The sequence below is a fragment of the Rhopalosiphum padi genome, chromosome 2, assembly GCF_020882245.1.
Source record: "Rhopalosiphum padi isolate XX-2018 chromosome 2, ASM2088224v1, whole genome shotgun sequence".
NCBI classification, from domain to species: Eukaryota; Metazoa; Arthropoda; class Insecta; order Hemiptera; family Aphididae; genus Rhopalosiphum; species Rhopalosiphum padi.
Window position 1 is genome coordinate 69,321,714 of NC_083598.1, and position 20,760 is coordinate 69,342,473.

The window sequence follows — 20,760 nt, forward strand, 5'->3', positions numbered from 1 at the left end:
GTTTTACGAGATATTATTTATAATTCCCTTGTTTTTAATTAAAAATGCATCGTTTTAACGCTCTGTCGCCGTCTAAAAAAATTATAATTAAAAAATATACACATCGATGGCCATATTCCAAATGGCGCTAAAAGGAGAAAACTTTATGGATAGATAAGCAATAATATTGAGAATGAAAATAAGATATAGTAAATGAACATATATAATATATTATTATAATAATCTATTACGGTATGATTATAGATTTTATTTTCCATAAAATCGTAATTTATTACACTTATGGTACATCAAAACAGCTAATCAAATTATTGATGATTGGTTTGACAAATGTTCGCATTTATTTTTGTAACATATTTCAAATTATAATAGGTAATGTTATTGATTGAATTTCTTAAAGTTTAATAAATTCAGGTAGCATTATAGTTCATTAATTTAACTATACCTACGAGAATGACATCAAACAATAATAATTATATTTCAGATTAAACGACTATGAACATATCCAATAAAAGTATCTGTGTTAAATTAATTTATAAAGTTGTATAGGAAAATATTTATTATAATTTTTTTAAAATATTAACGTACTAGTATAAGGTTATAGGTACATGTATAATATAATAATAAAATAATATTTTAAATATTATTACAGATTTAGATTATTAAAATTCATTCTTTATATAAAGTAATTGAGAACTTGTAATAGCTTAATATTATATTATGTTTTCTTACAACATTGAAATCTTGGATGGTGTTTGAAAAACATTTATTATCACACCAATTATTTATTATAATACCAAAAGGAGTTTAAAGTATTGTATTTTAGTAATATTTTTTAGTTGTTATCTAATTTTTTTTTAAATATTAAAGTTATGTGAGTTTAAACTTAAATAGCCATACTATAAATTAAATATCTAATATTTAAATGACTAATTATGGTCTATAAACGTATGTACCTATAATTTATATAGTCATGGTTGTATTTATCAACAATTTTTTTTTATATGTTATTAAACAATTTTTTAAAGGTATTATACTAAAATATAATATATATTAAACGGCTTTTTTGTAAGTAATAACTGAATTATTTTTTTCTTATAACCAAACATTAGGCTATTATTAGGTATAAAGGTGGTAATTTTTAAATACATATAATTAATTTGAATCTAAGCTACTTGAGTCACTAATATTATAATTATAATAAACTTCATAAATATACTCGTATGCTTGCGATTAAGCTTAGTCAGAAATAGATAAGGTTTCAGTGGCTAATATCAACGCGTAATAATACAATAAATCGTATTTATGGACGGTTTAAAAATCAAAATATCGTAACTGCAGTCGGACGAAATTGTCGTCGAGCGCGTATAAGTTATCTCGAAGTTTGTCGGGTGAGACAATAACATATATATTATGCCGAACGAGTGGCGTGCATGCGGTAGTATAATAATATACGTACGTTGAACACGCGATAAATCCTATAGGAGGAAGCGGATGGAGAGGAAGAGAATTGTGTGCAAGAAGGAAAGAGAAAGAGTAAAAGAGAAAGAATGACAACGACGACGTCGACGACAGAGGAAGTCGATGAAACGGAAACTGGCGAGCATCGCGTGCGTACTCTGTACAAGTATTAAGAGACTGCAGCTCTGTGTACAGTAGTGGGTACAGCGGTGTGGGTATTTATAATAAAATAGTGCTAAGACGGGCATGGTGATGGTTATGCAGGAGGGACGGCGGGTGAGAGCAGTGTTAACAACTCGTACCCGTTCGTTGCGTTTGGGGTTAAGTCGGCACGTGATCGGCGTGGAGATGCCCTCTTAAGCCCGCCCACCCCCCGACGGTGACCCCGACCACTCGCGACTATTACACGGCTGCTGTACAGTGCGACGACGACATTATTGTCAACAACGTCGACCGACATCGCTATCCTCCTTGAATGTTAATTAGTATTAAATTGCGACAGGATTCGCGCGGGGGCGTACGTGGGGGATCCAAACGATAATAACGCGCGCCACGTCCTGGTTGTCTCCGCCACTAATGACGACGAGCCCGTAAACCGTATCGTTTATCGTTGCTTACCTTTGTTGTTCATGCATCCGGGTAGCATCATTCCACTGTCCATTGGATCGAGAAGCAGTTTTGGCGTGCCGCCGCCGGACGTCATCCTCGGCGACAGGCCATCGCCACCCGCCGCGCTCACCACTGAAGCGCCTAGCACGCCTTCCCTGGCTACGTCTTGGAGCGCGGAAGCCGCCCTAGAATCGGCTCCAGCCGGCTGAAGTATGGTGTATTGCTTGGATAGCGGACTGGGCGAGTCCATCTTGATGGCGGCTCCGTCCGTTTTGCAGTCGGCCGCGTTATTGCTGCATCCGTCGTCCTCCAATTTCACGCAAACAGGCTTGACCGGCGTTACCGAACCGCCATTGCCACCTACTGCGTTTCCGCTGGCCAATAAATGTTTGACCGGTGAACCGTGTCCTGCGCCGCCCGCCGCCGAGACGCCGTTGGACACGAGCCCGCCACCGGGCACTGTGTAACCGACCACGAAAGTGGCGCCGGCCGGCGGGTACGGTCCCAGTGGAGACATGGCCGCGCCGACTGCGGTGGGTAGGTCCAGGCGGGTCGGGTCTTTGGGCTCACCGACGACACCGCTGGCCACCGGCCGGAACGCAGAGAACGCCGTCTTGTCCATCAGGTACGCGTCGTACGACGACGACTCGGTCTCGGACTTCAGAGAAGTCATCATCTCGTTGGGGCGCACGTGACTGTTGTTGTTCCGGCGGTCCACGTCCATCTTGCGCCGAAGCCGGTCACCACCGGCGTGACCTCTGCCGCGGCCGCGTCCGCCGCAGCCACCGCTCTCGTCGTCGTCGTCGTTGTCGTCGTCGTCATCGTCGTCGCCGCCACCACCGTCGCCCCTGTCGTCGTCGCCACTGCAGCCGCCGTCGCCACCGCCGCCGTCGGCCGACATATCGATCTCGAGTTCGTCCGACGAATCGTCTACCAGTTCGTTAAAGTCTGGTTCGTATTTGGACGGAGCGTATTTGTCCGGTTTTTTGTTGTGCTCGCACTCTTTATCGATTTTGTTGAGCAAAATGTGATCGATGTCGCGGCGTTGTTGTTGCGGCGGCTGTGGCTGCGTCGGTTTTTCGTCGCTCGTGTTGTTCTTGTTCTCGTCCACTCTGGTGGCCGTTGGCGGCGGCGGATGAGCACCGCTGCCGTTGCCGATTTTTTTTTCGTCGAACAGGTTGACGAACGCCGGCGACTCGTACCGGTCATCGTCGTGTCCTGTCCGGTAAAACGAGTGCCGCGCGCCCGGCCACCCGCCCGATAGGCTCTTAAGCGCCGCTTCCGTTTCGCGTATGAGTGTTTCGTCGTCCACCGCTTCGTCGCCGCTGGCCTTTGCCTGTTTTTTCGTCACGGCAGCGGCCGTCTGTTGTCCGGCCGCTGTGGCTGTCCCGGTGGCTGGCTGACCGGCCAGCGGTCGTTTCTTCGGCAGCACCATTGTCTTTTGCGCCGCCGCACTGCCGCCACCGTTGTTGTTATCTTGTTGCTGCTGTTCTGACGAGCCTTTGTTGTTGTCCTTGTCCGCGGCCACCTCTTGCATCTGTTTCAGCGCTCGTCTCCTTTTTTTGTGCGCGAACGTCTCGTCCACGGTTGACTGGGCCTTGTTGCAGGCCGCCGCTCCGTCACCCGATGACTTGCGTTTTGACGTCGACCTGCGTACACGACGTATATATAATTAATAACAATTATTAAAATGCGTTATTATAATAATTTATTTTCACGCCTGAGCGTTATAACCGGGAATGGAACTTCTCGAACTCAAGACATAAAAAATACATATGAGTAAAAAATGGATCCGAGTTTGACTCAATTTAAATATGCCCCATCCCTAGTTATAACATAATATCAAAAGCGTTTATTACTTAATCAAAGGCATTAGGCATTATATACACGTAAATGAGACCCTATTTAAAAAGAATTTCACCTCATCAGTTTGGCATTAAAACACGCCATTATATATGTTATCAACTATAGCAAATCTCAAAAATAATAGTGAATATTTTATTTGTAGATAACAACTGCAGATTTTCTCAACGTGTTACGTGATCATCAAAATCTGATGATATTAACTAAAAACAATTAATTTGTTAATAATTATGTATTGTAAAAACTCTTAATGTTAAAACAAATAAATAAATAAAAAATGACACTTTTCTTTAAAATTTAATTTGTCAGTTCATAACATAATAATACTACCTATTGTGATATGATGAACAGTATAATGATAAGTACGATTTTACTGAATTGCATTGAAACAATACGGTCTGATGGGTTGGGGGGGGGGGGTACACAGTCGTCGCATATTATTATGTTGGAATAATATTTATGTATTTTGTATTTACGCTTCGTTCGTAAAGTATAATACATTTCGTATACTTATTAGTTATTTACGTTTTTATCCAATAACGAAACGTCACGTGTATTTTTTAATTATTATTTTCGTTATTATTTATTACCCATCTCAAATTTTAATTGACTGCTGTACACGATCTCGATCGGTTACTTTTTTTTTGTTTTATCAATAATTATGTTACGACGAGGGAGGAAAAATACCAATAACGCGTTCTTTTCCACTTCTTTCACGTCCGCCGTCAATCTGTTGTTTAATTTGCCAAAGATCCGTTTTTCTCGGCTCGTTAAGTATTTTTTTAATTAAAAATCGCTTGCTGACTTTTAAATTAATAAGAGAGAGGAAAAATGTATAGCTATACTTAATAATACCGCGGTGATACATTCGAAAGGCCTAACGGTGGCGAATGGCGATTGCGGGGTAGTATACGTGGAGGGTGTAGCAATAAGAAAGTGTATTTATATATATAGTAAAATACTAAATTATTATCAGACAATGGGCAAAAAAGGGTTTGTTTGAGAGATATTATATACAGAAATCAAATAACGGGCATTTAAACGGCCTGCACAGCACGCGTGATATTTTATGTATTATAATAAGTATGTATGAATAATACAGATAACTTATAATATAAGAAGTACATATATTATATACATGTAATATATATTTAAAATATTGTTAAGAAAGATGAAAGTTAATTAGTACTATGTATAATTATAGAATAAATAGATGATTGGTTAAAATAGATAGTCATATTAAAGTATTTCTACCTATGTTATAACATTGTCTACAATAATAAAACGAACATCAATAAATGATAATCGAACTAAATCATTAATGCTATTATTATTTTACATGTGCAACACCTGTCACAAAATGTTTGTTTTTACCGTGTAAACCAATTTTTAATATTTAAAGGCATAGGCACAATAGAGGATTAGGTGTAATCTTGTGTTTTATCGTCCGATATAGATGATCATATTGAGTAATATAAAATTTCCCCGCCCTTCCTCTGAATTTTCAATATTTCCATTCATTATCTATTTCATTTTCACTAAAAGTTATTTTAGGAATAATCTTTTTCACAGGATGACGAAGCTGGCCAACGAGGACTCATCATTCCTCGCTTTATTTATTATTACTATTATAAGTGTTGCTACTTTTAGTTTGTTATTTTTACTATATTATTTCAATGACATCTTTTTACTATTGTTTTTAAAAAGTTTTACCGTCACTGGAATACTTAAAAATTTTGGTTTGTTCATTATATAAAATATTTTGAATTGGATTCAACTTTTATATAAATGTATAAATAAATAAATTCAGCCAATATATGTATAATATGTATTTATTATACACATATACGTGTTTTTGTGGATAATTTTGAAACTGAATCGAGGGTATTGCGGATGTGAATAATAATTATTTGCACTTGAAAACGTTAAACTTAAACATGCATTATATATATATATATATTATATACGCGGTCTCTGAGTCGTTTCGATAATGCTGACAAATCGGTCTTGCTGCAGGTCTCGTGTGTTTCCCACCACCACCACTGTCGTGTCGTTATTATTATGATTATTGTGGGCCAGGGACGTATAATACTGTATTATACACGAAAAACGCGTTCCGCTGCACCGCGCTCTTCGAAAGGGGATACGAAAGCAGGGCTTATGTTCAGTCGTGCTTTTGCTGCGGATCGAGTATGTCCCTCGTCGGTCGGTCCTCGCTCCACGTGATATAACCGCGAGCGATCTTTTCCCCGGACCGTATAATAATATAACACGGTCTCACGATGAACAAAAAAACAAAAAAAAAAATGAATTTTTTATGGTTGTCGCGTCACGAGTACGGACGGACCCCATTAAAAAAAAGTTTTCAAATCTCTAGACGTTTCAATCCCCTTCTCCTACCTTATGATAAATTATTAATTTTAGTTAAATGAAAAAAAAATTAAATAATAACAATCGACTTCTTCTGAAGCGATAGATTGAATAAAATAAATTTATTGTTAGGTAAAAATTCTATACGTAAATATTATACGTATTAATAACATTATATATCTTTACTTATATTATAAAGTGTGTGTTAGCAAAATCAAAACACTTTCTTGAGATTGATTATTAATATATTAGTGATTAGATTTTGAACAATATATATAATATATTATACAGTAATTTTATTAATTTAAGATTATATTATACGATTACGAAAAATATTTATATTCTTTTTAAATTTTTAAATAAATGAACATTTTTAATTTCTTTTCAATTTTTATATTTTATGAGTATCTAATTTATTGTATTATTATTATGTTTTGAATATTTTTAATAATTTTGATATATAAAAATGAAATTTTAAACCAGTTGTTAATTACTTATAAGTTATAATTAATAAACTAATAACGTTATTAAGCTTAAATAAGCGGAGTGGAGTACCACAGGTGATCAAAGTTTTATTTGTAATAAATAATGGTTTATTTAATATTTTTTTTAATGCTGTGGACAAACGATATTTTAGTATTTTACAGACATAATGTATACTATATACTTTTTTTCAGTTTTCGTAATTATCTATGTGTTTTGTGTATTACATTTTGGATTGATATACGTTTCTTTTATGGATACAGTTATAGATAAGTTTGGAGGTGTGCTCTTATTTATATTTACAGAATATAACAATTATATTGCCAACGCTGGTTTACATTTCAAAGGCAACGACGAGCAATTAAGAAAACGATCAATTAAAATATTAAACATTATTATTACGATTTCTAGGCAGCGTAATTACTACCTACCGGCTCGCAGCTCTCGTGCACTCGAAACAGGAGAGCTTCCAAAATGTCAGCATTATAGAATCGCGTTTCGCCGATGGGTCTTTTTCTGTCGTTGACTATTCACTTCAACCGGTAATTTTCGTTTTATAATGTCTTTTTTTCGTTATTTAGATGGCAAGAAAAACGGTTTAATATTTTTTATTGTTATCGCACAGTTCTAATATATACATTATCATAGAGCAATAATATAATAATAATACAATTTAAATGCACAAACAACATTTATGTATATATCTATTATAGATACCTCACCGATGATGTAGTGTCACGCTAGTAAACACGCCGCCGCCGGTACGGTTTGCCGCGCGACACGACGCTTACCTATATATATATATAGGTGTGGTGCAGAGCCCGCCGCCGAGTGCATGTCAACACTACATTAACTGACGCGGCGGCAATGATCATTCAAAACGGTCCTCCCTCCATAATACCCACCCCTAGAACGGTATTTTGTATCCTATTATTAACGTATTACCGTCATGACGTTTTAATTCCAAAGTCATGACAACAACTTATCGCTCATATATCTCCGTGGTAAAGAAAAAAAAAAAAGAAAAATCGTACAACTGACAAACACGTACTCGTAGATACGCGCAACCCCGAAACCACAATGAACCACATCAAATAAATAATTATTACGTTTAGCGGCAATCGACATTTGCAAAAATATTTCCGAAAATAGAGCCATTGCGAATTATGAGATGGGACGTAGAAAAACAATGGAGATTTATAATGTATGATGATAAAGTAGAATTTGAACTGGTTATGATCTAATAAGTATGGAGGGTTAATGTGACCATCGATAAGATTGTATAGGAACCAATATAAAAACCGTTTCACGACGGGTGACTTAGGTGGGCAAGTCCAGTTGTGCGCGGATTGAAGTATAGTTATGTAGTTCTAAAGTGAGATTTAGTTTAAAAGCAATACATTTCAGGACGTGGTTTTTGAACTTGTTTAATCGAGTTATTGCATTCTGAATTATAGTAAGGACTCCAAATGATGGAATCGCATATTTGTATAAAGTAAATTACTTCACACTGTTCATGAAATAAGTGAACATTTTAGACGTACGTACCGAAATACTCACAAAAAAAAAATAATAATTAGTGAGAACTTATAGCCCTCCTCCAATACACATTTACTCTATACATATGCCTACATCGTTTAGTCGGTCGGAGAATTTGGTTTGTTTTCTATGTTATTTTTTTTACTCTTTATCACATAAAAACGTGACGATTGTGCAACAAGTCAGGACATGCTTGGACGCGCCGGGCGCACGATAGCCGACATTAACCGTCTCCCCGAACCACTCTTGGTTTACAGCTCCTATAAGGGGGGAGGGGGATCCGACCGCCCGGAAATGTGCCGCCTGATATCATCATCGTAACGTCGTTATTATATATCAGTGAAGATAAAAACAGGCCGTGGTCACCCGTAGGGCTGTTAAGTACGTTAACCCTCCGTTGTTGAGCAATGGCTACTATATAATATACAGTAAAGCTCAAATAATAATATTATTATTGTTATTGTTATTATTACTATTATGGTCGTTTCCACAGTCGTTTTTACGGTAGTCGACGTGCGTACTGGAATAATATTTTTTTTATCGAATTTAACGGCTTGGGGATGGACGGTTCAAATAATGATACTAATAAAATAATAAAAAATATCGGACGATTCTTTTTCAAAATTCAATTGCAACTAATATAAATGTATAAGTACTTGTGATACTATATTGCAAGCAAGTATTCGCGCATTAGTGTGTAAAATAAAACACGTAATTAATGATACGTTTATTCACCGTGAGTAACGAATTTTCTGAATTTTTAATATTATTCACGTGAATCAAACGTCCGGGTTTTTTAAAATATAAATCAGAATAAATAGATCCAACATAATATATGTGTAGTGTAACTGTAGACTCAATGATATGGACGAGTGCGAATGTTTGATAAAAACGTTCGGCCACCGGAATGGTAACCTGAAATGCAATCAAATGTTTGTTTGGTGAAAAAAAAATAATAAATAAGAACGGAAGACCGTTTTTATTCGTTAGTACGTCGGCGGCAAGTGCGGTGGAGTATAGAAATCGTCCGAATCAGATGGTTTTTGCTTCTATTTTGAATAAAACGTCTTTGAATAAAAACCGTTCTGCAGGAAGGAAGGTTCGAGCTTAATCTACCGGCGGCGCCTTATATAAGCGTATATAGTCCCCCCCAACGGCGCGCGGGACTCTGATTTACGACCACCGAGGTGGTGGCCACTGCTGCGCCACGCCGCCGCCGCCGCCACTGCCGTTGTCGTCGTCGTCGTTGTTGGTAGCGGAAAGAACTCGCGCGCCGTTTCTACCTCCGCCGACCTTTTAACAAGAGGGCCGGTGGTGGAGTTTCACCCCAATACTACAGCCCGATATGGTGTCTTGATTTATAAACCTCTTCGTGGCCGCTTGGCAATATATAATATGTTTATATATATATATATATGCGCACAAAGAAAACGCACCGACGACGACGACGGTTTAATCTCGATTTGGGATTTGGACACGCAGACTCCTCTCGGTCGCCCTCTCTTCTCCGACCACCACCCCCTCTTCACGCACGAAAACAGCGCGCGACTTAACATCCACCGACCTTATACGCACACACATATATATATATATGCGCATTATACATATCGCGTGAGTTGCACAGCCTGTCGCGCGTATGGGGTCACACAAAGTTATTTTGCTTCAGGTGTATGAAGGATTTATGTGCTCGCGATTGTATCGGCGGCGTTGGGGTCGATCGGACAAACTCGCGCGTGTATATATATATATATGCGATAGGACGGTCGGCGGTGGTGGGGAGAGGTATAGCAGAATAGCGGTTTATTAGTTTTGCCCTATGCGTTCTCCTTCTCTCTGCGGGCTCACTTGAGTTTTCGATCCGATCCGATCGCGGATTCACCGCGACCATTGGAAATGGTTTTACGATAGAGCACATATTATATTATTATTGCAACGTGTATATATATATATATATATTTAGTGTAAAACGCGGACAGTATTGCGCGATGTTTGCGCGCGGCAGGAGGCGGAGGGACCGATAAACTTTCCGGTCCGAAGTTTGTCTGGACAGCGTAGCCGATGGCCTCTCCGGATAATAGCGCGCGTATCTCCTGTAGACCGGACGACGGCGTCGTAGGCGGCGGCGGCGTTAGTGGCTTATATAATATTTTATCTGTATGCTGCTATAGGTCACGGACATGGCGACGAGTAAGACTCGCGTCTCGGTTATCGAACGTCTTTAAGACTCTCTCCAGGAAAAAAAGATAAATTCTCGGCATTTATCGCATCCGTACACTACTGCCGGAGCGAGTTTTCTATAGTAAATACGTATAAGGTATGATAAGACCTACGCACCAGGTTTACGTTGCGCGCGACCGAAATACTTTAAAATACCGTGATAAGCGCTCGGCGTTTGTTTGGTCAGATAGAGACCACCGCTATATTAAATGTTCCGTCGAGACTGCATATACGACTATGACACTGTAATAATAATAATACGATGTCAGCGATGTACCACGTATTACGATGGTAAAAACTACAAACGCGCACACAGTCGTGCTATACCGTTTTTAATATCTCGTAAACAGTCGAATTTCGTTTTAGTAGCTGTGAGTGTAGTTGAGCGCAGCAATAAAGCACGCGTACAATATATTATTATGTTCGGGGTTGGTTTTTTTTTTTTTGTTTAATTTAATTACAATTTTGCCATGACATAAATATTATTTTAAAAATAATATGATGTAAAATATCATAAAGAAAAAAAATTAAACCAAATACCATACAAAGCAATTTGTTATGTTCAGAATTCATTTGACATAACACGCGAGTATGCATAGCAAAACTGGCTTTTTTTTTTTTAATAAAAATATTTTATTTTTACAAAAACGCGCCGTTTTAAATAGTAATAATAAAAGGTAGCAGCAGGTAGATTGTTTGTCAAAGTCATAAAAAAAAAAACTTGTTTGGTAAAAAAAAGAGGAATTCGTTTGAAGTACTACTAGATTAGTTGGTCGAATAACGATACAAGCTCGCCAATTCACGTACTACCCCTGTAAAAATAGCTTTTCATTCTCCCCGCCGTTTTCGCTTGCCTTTTCATTACATTTCTTTCTATAAAGCTGAATTAAACTTTTAATTTTCGTTCTTAATCCGAAACGCAAAGGGCCGCCAGTGCCGGTTTTTACCTCTGGATGAATATTATTCGTTTTTTCTTCTTTTTATTTTTTATTGTTATTGCGACGAAGAACCTGAGGGAAACGGATGTTTCTCTTTTTCATATTCTCTATCTAACTCTCTCACTCTCCTTCTATCGTCCTTATATACTTTATTCTTCACCCTAAAATTCAGACACTGGCAACCCACCCTCACGTTGCAATCATACGCAGGTAATGAAACTCATTTTTTTAACACTCTCCGAGATAGCCGTTTCTGAAATAGCCACTTTGATGAGAGGAAAAGAAAAATTATAATTTAAATAAAATAATACAGGAAACATAAAAAGACAGAGGGTGGTCGGCATTATTTCGTTACCATAAGAAATAAGAAAATAACTAGAAATCTCGTTTTGAATAATATCATTTTTAAAACACTTCATACCGCGGCCTATAAACTGTCCCAAAAAAGAAACCAGTACAAAAACCATCGATTTGTATATGTACGAATTCATCTATGTATTTAGGTAAGTGACATTTTTTGTACCAGCTATGATATTTTATAAAAAAAAAAAAAATTTGAAAATCCTTTCCACATTTTAAAACTCTCGTGGCGTGCAATTCATTAATACTAATACGGTCAATGCGGGATAAAACGATAATTTATGAGAAAGAAATATATCCAAAATCATTTATTGTATATAATATAATATGCATATACATCACGTATAATATTTTACATATATGTCGTTCTATTACAGTCTCATTCGCTAACCCTATCACTGGTAACGGTACCTTTCCTACAGGGGAATTGGTCGGGACACACTCCCAACACGGTATTCCAATTTTGTTTTCCAACAGTAATTAACGCATTAATTTTTAGCCTCTGCGGTCGATGTCGTCATTGTTGTCGTTGTTTTTTTTATTTTTTTTTCCCAAGCTCACTCACACCTCTCCTCGTGTCTATAACAATATTTTTTTCATCCCAGCACACCCCTTTACATCCAATCCTTTTTCTTCCTCGTGGCGCCCGTTTGTCCGTCGAAAAATATAAATAACTTTGGGGACGTGAGGGATGATGGTTAAAAACACGGGGCGCCAAGTCACAACCCCTAATTTCATGATTTTTTTTATGATTATTTTTTAATATAATAATTTGGCAAGACGGGTCGACGGACGTTGTTTTTCATTAAAAAAAAAAAATCGCAACACAATAATGAAAAATGTAAAAGGATGCCTGAGTGTAATGAATACTTCACGGTCTGAGAATAATATGAATGGTGTATGTGTGCATTGTAAAAAAAAAACTCAGCATAATGACATTTTTTTTGTCACGTTGACCTCTACATTGACACAACACCTCCATTAATACCGAACGCGTCACTAGCGGGACATATTATTTACAATACAATTCTAAATATAACCCCAGAGTATATTATATTTTATCAATGTTAATCCAATTTCACTTCAAAATTTAAAATAAAATATAATATTACATTAATATGTAATATGTATTAATGTTTAAAATTTATACAACGAGAAAATATATCATATTATCTAAAAACAATTATCTCTTATACGTTTGTACAAATTACAACTATGGCATTATTATTATTATACTACGCGTTTATATGTGTTTTACTTATGTATTCAAGTAATTGAATTGTAAATGAGAAGAGGGTTATGAATTAGAATTTCCGTTGGCGTGTCTAAGTTTATGATCTAAGTTCTATTACACAGCTCTTGAACAGTGCGTACAAGTTTCACGCAATAGACTTTATATAATATATAATAAGATCCCTATATTCATTTTAATTTACATGTTGAGTGAGTAAAACGCTAAGTATATTATTACATTTTAATCCGCATATATATATATATATAATAACCATCAACATATAGTTCTTATTATAGTTATGCAAATATGTTAAGATAAAATCATTAGAACATAAATTTACTTGATTAACGTTGATAATAATCGGATTTTTAATATACGTGTTATACAGTTGATGAAGGGCGAACGGGGAAATAAAATTGGGATTGTTCATTTTCCATACATATAAAATGATTTAAAATAAAAATAAGCTTTTTCACGGTGTGTTTGTCCGTATATCATACATTCTATTTAGTATATTATCAACTTAGTGTGTTATATAGTGTTCGGAGTCATATAACAATACTTCGAAGAGTGTATTAAAAACTTTACTACACAGTACATATAGTGATGCGGTCAGTTTTCCAATTTATTGCCGATGTAAAAATAAAAGATACTCGATATAAATACAGACGTAACGGATTTATAGGATTTTTGATGTATTTCCCAGCTTTCTGACGTTATCAGCTCCATAATTGCGCGTTCTCTGTTTATTTATATTTTTTTTATACAGAGTAAAAAAAAAATAATAACAATAGATAGAAAGGGGGAAAGCCCACCCGAGATGAGATGATTATTGTGGTTACAGCTGTGGAAATGCGTTTTGCGGTCAGATTTACGGACAAGGCAGCAGAACGCAATAATAATAATGTAATACAAGATTCTTCCCTCCAGACGAAATAATTCCAACGGTCCAGAAGGCCATAAATTTGTTTAGGGCCGGCCGGCTGTCCCTCGTGTTTTCCTTATCATCTCGACAGCATTAGAGTTTATACTCTCTCACCCCCTCCGGGGGGTTATTTTTTATTTCAGCTACGAAAATAGAACGGTGGTCAAATAAGTACCGAAAAAATGTACGCACATACTTAGTTTGCAATTATCCGAATATTCGATACAGGTTATTTATATGTTAGTGAAATTCCCCCCCCTCGCCTTTAATCGACTATATCTATATAATATTAATATTAGTTATATTATACCTACATATAAAAGACCATAACCTACGTAGATAATACAATTATTTGGAAAAAAGAATAAACAAAAAAGTAAAAGTAAAAAATTACAGACAAGAACAAATAAAAAAGATTGTTGTGGATGTCGTTTTTTTTTTTACTTGCGGTAATAAAGCTCGGGACTGAGTCTAAAAGTGCCGTAAAGTTTATTAATGTCCCCCACCGGTTGTCTCGTTTTTTTAAAGTTCCCTTTATCCCGGTGTCTTATGTGTCTCCAAGGAGCCCCAAGGCCCGTCATTTACCACCCACCCTATTGCACTGGGCAACACGTGTGCTTAATCGGCTTCCGTGTAGAATTATGATTAAAAAAAATCGATGTTAACCTCCAGGACCGGGTCTGTAAGGCGAAAAAATGAAATAAAAATACGAGCGAAAAAGTACCAGAGGCTTAAAAGAGACCGTAAATCTCGCGACGAATTTTCCCAATAATTTTCCCCTTGAAAGTACAAAACAAAAACGCGTTTAAAAAAAAAAAAAACAATATAAAAATACTACACTTACATTTGTCCATCGACCTGATGGGCCGCATACCCCACGCCATTAGTTGGTAGTTTTTCTTCCTGAAAAAAAAAATGAAAAACTGTAAATATTTTTACCAAAACGGTTAATGACTTTTAAGTTTTAAATTTGTAATCAAGATCTGGTTGAACGTCCGGGGTGATTGATGATATTTTAGTAAACTATATTATATGTATAGAGGGGCCATTCCATCCGTCAAACTCTGAATGGTTTAACTCTTCCGTCTAAATGTGAACGACAGAAAACAATTTCCAACCGCGATCTAGTGATCGCATATATTATTAGTTTTCGTTAAATCTAAACAGCTTAAACTTACTAAGCGAGCCCGCGAATGTCTTGTTTATACATCATTGGCGATTGAAAATTATTCAATAAATTTTTCAAATACACTGAGACAATTTGGAACGTCTGTAACGTGACTTATAATCTATATATTATATGATATTGACAAAATTTTTATAATTTTTGTATCTTTCTACGAGTGAACTCACGTTTTTATAAACGGCCGCGCCCGTCGTGTTTCTAATGCACTGATTAAATTTTTTCCATTACGATAAATGAAATTTCTGATTGTTTATTTAAGCTTGTATAAATTCAAACTCGTCAGTGTCCACAAGTTTTGGAATCTCAGATGAAAAAAATATGCATTCCCTGTGCAGAGGAATATTAGAAGTAGGGTGAAAAAAATACATTTGACAATTCGTGCTTTTGTACGGTCAGACAAAACCAACATATTGTTTACCACGCGACAAGCATTTAAAAAAAATAATACAAAAAATAAAGGGATCGTTTTTGTGGTATTTTATTTCGTATACAGATGGTGATTTTTAAAAAAAAAATTAAAGTGAGATAAAAAAAAAACTGCGGAATGTCAGTCAGTCGGTGTCTACGGGGTGAACAACAAAAAGAAGACAAAGCTTGTACGATTCAAAATCCGGACGTGACTAATTTTTCACATTTTTTTTTTTTAATTCGGGTTAAAAATGATGTGCAGTTGTGTTGGCAACTGAAGGATGTCGTTTTCCCCTTGTACCGGATACAACGTAGTAAAACTTAAAACTTTACAATCTCGGATACCATGTGGGAACTCCCTGCACACACACACACACATAAATATATAATAGTTTCTATTTTTTTTAAGTTTAAAATCGTCAATATTTTTTTCTACGACGGATGATACAAAAAATAGTGGTAAAATATATTTAAAAAAATAAAACGTACACATACGACGTTTTATCTAAATCTACGACGGCGGTGGTTGTATAATATGCGTATACGCACTGCGGTACGGTCTAAAGTTTTTCGTTTTCCTTGTCGAGATACACGGCGACAACGACGACCGGGAATCAGGCGGGTATTTGCAGTGAAATAGCAAGAAATAATAATACGTAAGAGGGTGCCCGGTTGTATATTTCACCATCTGTAACGGAGTGGTGCGGTAAACGAGAAGATACTACGCTCGGCACATATACACCCACACCCACACACACATATATTTATATATATATTTGTGTGTCTGTGTGTGTATACACACGGGATCCTACATAACGGGATGTTAACGTGATTATGTGGGCGTATTCGGTGGAGGCGGATGTGGAGGTAGAAAAACAAATAATCTGTGGCCCGGTCTAACGATCCCGGCGGGACCTGAAGTCCGAGACTATATTATACACGGCCATTGTCCGCCGGTAAACAGCACTTTAAAACGTGTCGGTACAGGAAACGAGTGTAGGATTCGACCCCAGACTTCTTCCTGTAGTGCAGTATATATAAGGACCCGGAGCGCGGTGAACCGTCGCCGTATTAACCGATCTTTACGACTGTGTGGTCCAGCGAGGGCAGTACGCGGGACTTCAAACTCCATCAGGACGTTTCGGACTTTCCTGTTGATTTTTATGCGCATTGCCATAAAACCAGACGTGTACAATAATAACAACAATAATGACGTTATTACGTTAATAATAATTTGGAAACGAGAAAATCGTTTTTGGTATAACGTTAGCGCGTGTTTCCGATAGTTATATTATTATTATATGACGTATATCAAAATCCCTTGCTGGGTAAACGTCATCGCTGCAATATATTATCATGTTATGACATAATATAGTAATTTGTAGTGTATGCGAGGTATTATATTATAATAGGTGGTAAAATCATCCCTCACACTGATGATAAAATGGCATTCGGACGATTCCGTATAAGTGTCCTCAACAATCGTCATATTATATATGTTACATATACACGATTTATGTAGGTACACAAATATATGTTTTAATTTTTGTAATATTTTGGTAATTCTATAAAGGGGATTTTAGCTCTCGCTTATGCGTGTTAACTATATTCACACCTATGTAAAACGACGGTCACGTGTAAGTATAATGTGTGGTGTTATTGAAAAAACAGTGTTAAAAAAAAAAAACAGTGTTTATACATGTATAATACACGTAAATTCAATCCTGAATTGTGTACTATATATTATATACAGTTAGGTACATACCTATACATAACATTGTGTTATTTATACGAGTACAATCGACATTTATATAAGATTTTTTTTCTGTTATTTTTGAAATTCGACATCTGGTAACTAGGGACACAACGAATTTACTGAGTGATGGTGTCGTGGTAATGGGGGGGGGGGTAGTGGTGTGTTTTTGGAAATTGATGGATGGTCGGCTGGCATGAAGAATCGACGGTTTTCCACGTGACCCAACTGTGCACAGTGTCCGCCACCACTGCCGCAGTCCACCGTCACCGATACATCATTTTCCCCATCCGACACCGCCGCGCTGCCTAAGTGAATTCCGCTTTTCAAACTTCTCCCTCGCCCCCGACGGGACGATCTAATGGGACCGATACGTCTTTGCAGGGCGTCCCGTCTTTAATGACCAACTGTTTTCCGGCTTGCGCCGTGGTTACACCGTTAACCGACCGTGTAAACCACCGCGCCGCCGCTTCCTCCGCGGTCCGTGTGTCATTTCTCATCCATCTCGTGACTTCCTATATAATATGCCCGAATAACCGAGAAAATATAGGCTTTGCGCATACATATTATTATACGGCATTCACCGCTATTATGACCACGGTAAACGTTTTCCTTCAAAAGCGAATTAATTAAATATCCTACGCGATTGGTAACTATACCTAGCTATATTACCTATATATTGCGTATCTATACATAACGCGTAAAGTATTTAATACCGAAACTATACCATGTATAGTACCTAGTACCTACCTATATTATACACTGCATTTATATCTCATTTATATATTATTATGTGTTTTAGATGAATGGCCTGCTGTCTGCTTGGTCATCGATCATGAGAATAATATAAATAATATGTCATGTAAATTACTTAAAATATGCATTTTTATTGTAATATTATACAAATTGTAAAAACAAAAGAACGTATATAATGTGATATAATATATTTTATATATTATGAGTGAGTAAAATGATAGTGTATCGGGGTAGATCTGACTTGCAGTTATGAAAATAATAAATATAAGTTCGTAATAACTATGTAAGATAAAAATAATTGAAATTGCAAATTGTATTGGTTAAAATAAATGTTAAATTATGTATTCTGTTAATTTAATTTTTAATTTTATCCATGTGAATTAATTTATTACTTCAATCTATAATACATTATCGATTTAGATATTTAAAAATTAAATATTCAATATTGCAACCTATTTGAGGTAGTACTTATATTATATATTTGTGTACGTTTATATCTATATTTTAGGCTTGAATGCTTTGATATTACTCTTATATATGTTTACATACTTGCAAAAGTTTGAAACTCATAACATAGGGCCAACGACATAAATCATTTAATCAAACAATAATGATATCTATAGTTCTTATAACTATAACGACTATTGTATATTTGCGTTGCTCGAAAACCGTTTTTTATAATATACAGCAATTCGAAGTTTTCGGATTTGTGTTTTTGACAATTTCAGTTATTCGTCTCGGGAAATTGGAAAAACGCAAATACGTATGCCGCTATCGAATTACCACGTAATCTCATGTGAATTGATTACGTTGCTGTGAAAATATTTATTCGTGCTTATATATATTAGGGCGTCGTAGAGGTAAAGACTACAACGATGACGATGAAAAAAAAGAACCGTCTAAGGGGAACACGTCAGATTCGCACGCACCTGACACCCTTATGCAAATCTAGAAGTTCCGTCATGTATACCGCGACAATAATTTAATCCTTTTTAAGAGATTTTCTTTGCCAGATGACTGGTTCCGTTACATAGGACCCTAAGGATTGAATACAAATTATATATACTACTATACACGGTAGTCGTCATTACGCTGTTATTATTATTATTATACGTACGCGCTTCTTTCGGTTATTTGCGAGATACGATTTTACGCTCCGGCCGTTTCCACACATATCTGGCCCGAAAATACGGAGGCCAATTTGAATAAAATTAATCACCGCATGCCCTTTTTTCACATGGAAATATGCTTTTGACGAACATTCGAGTTTCTTTAAAATATTTTCATATATTTTACGGAACAGTAATACCTGTCGAAGGGTGAAAGTTTCGAACTTTATAAAAGGATTTAATATGATAATTCAAGTCTTTGTATTATTGTCTTGCAGACTAACCAATACTTTTTTTTTTAATTTAAAAATATTTTATATAAATCATGTGTTGTTATAATTTCATAAAAAATTTTCTCAAGCTGTACATAGTTTAAAAACGTTGATATACAATTTAAATTATTTTATATTTTTTACTAGAAAAGTTGGTAGATTTTATTATTTTAAAGATATCTCAAGTTATCAAGTTAAATTAATTTCTAATATTATACTGACTTTGTTAAGACATGATGTAAATATGTAATATATTATTAGAATATTAATCAGAGTAAAGAGGAAAAATGCAAACGACACAAAATATGATTGTAATTTAATATATAATATGGAGTGTAGGTTATGACTTTGAAATGTCGAAACCGCGGTTGTTATACGAGAGAAATATTATACTTATAGTTTTTAAGAGTACACGTGGTGTATACGATACAATATTATAAAACCTCATTTCCCACATACATCACCGTCGTCAAGTCCCCTTTTTGCATTACGAGTCGTGTTTTCAGAAAACGCTGTCGTGTCATTGTGCATTAATGAACGTCGTCGTCGTCTGGTGACGTCACCAGGAAATTGAAAAATATTTCGACATTCCCATACTTATTACAGACCTGCCAAAAACTTGGTCTGTTCGTTTGTGTATGTGTATGTATATTGTATATACATATTATATTATAGTACGGTACCCGTTTTAATAACATCGACCCGTTACGCTGCCTCGTCAGCGGATGGTTCACCCCCTTGATGAGCGAACCAAATCTCCGGATCGCGGAGGGACTTGATGCGGAATATATCGTACTATATCGGTTTGCAGTGTATGTGTTGTTTTAAACTGCCGGGAGCATTCTCTAGGTGTGCCGAGAGCTTTTGAAAGTTTTGTTTATAATAATATTATAACTAATAAAAATATAATATAATGAAATATAAATTAATTTATGTTAATGTATAATAATAAATAAAGTACCTACAATTTAAGTCGCAAAAAATTAAAAGTATTTATGGTTAAGATATGTGCCAAAAACTTGAATACCACTAGTTTTGAGCATAAAATATATTATTGTAGTTAATTGTAATAATTATTATTTGTATAATTTATTTTTTATTATTAAATATTAATTACTTAGAATATTATCTTTATTTAAATACTTGATCAGCGCACTTTAGTTTACCATATAGCGATCAGCAATCATGTAATGAGTAGTATGATGAATGTAGTAAGACTATACTGTGATGGAGTATTTACGGAACTTTTTAGTTTTAATTAAATATTGAAATATTTTATT

At 35.9% G+C, this 20,760-nt stretch overlaps 1 protein-coding gene across 6 annotated transcripts in view; it reads right to left on the bottom strand.

The window, feature by feature from the left end:
* LOC132919332 (uncharacterized) overlaps nucleotides 1-20,760 on the bottom strand; it is a 234,315-nt gene that overhangs the window by 11,376 nt on the left and 202,179 nt on the right. For all 6 annotated transcript variants that reach the window (XM_060980864.1, XM_060980863.1, XM_060980862.1 and 3 more), the window contains 2 exons: nucleotides 14,841-14,899; nucleotides 2,077-3,716 (listed from right to left, as the gene is read on the bottom strand). In XM_060980864.1, coding sequence (XP_060836847.1) covers nucleotides 2,077-3,716; nucleotides 14,841-14,899 — 1,699 coding nt within the window. The remainder of the gene's footprint in view (nucleotides 1-2,076; nucleotides 3,717-14,840; nucleotides 14,900-20,760) is intronic.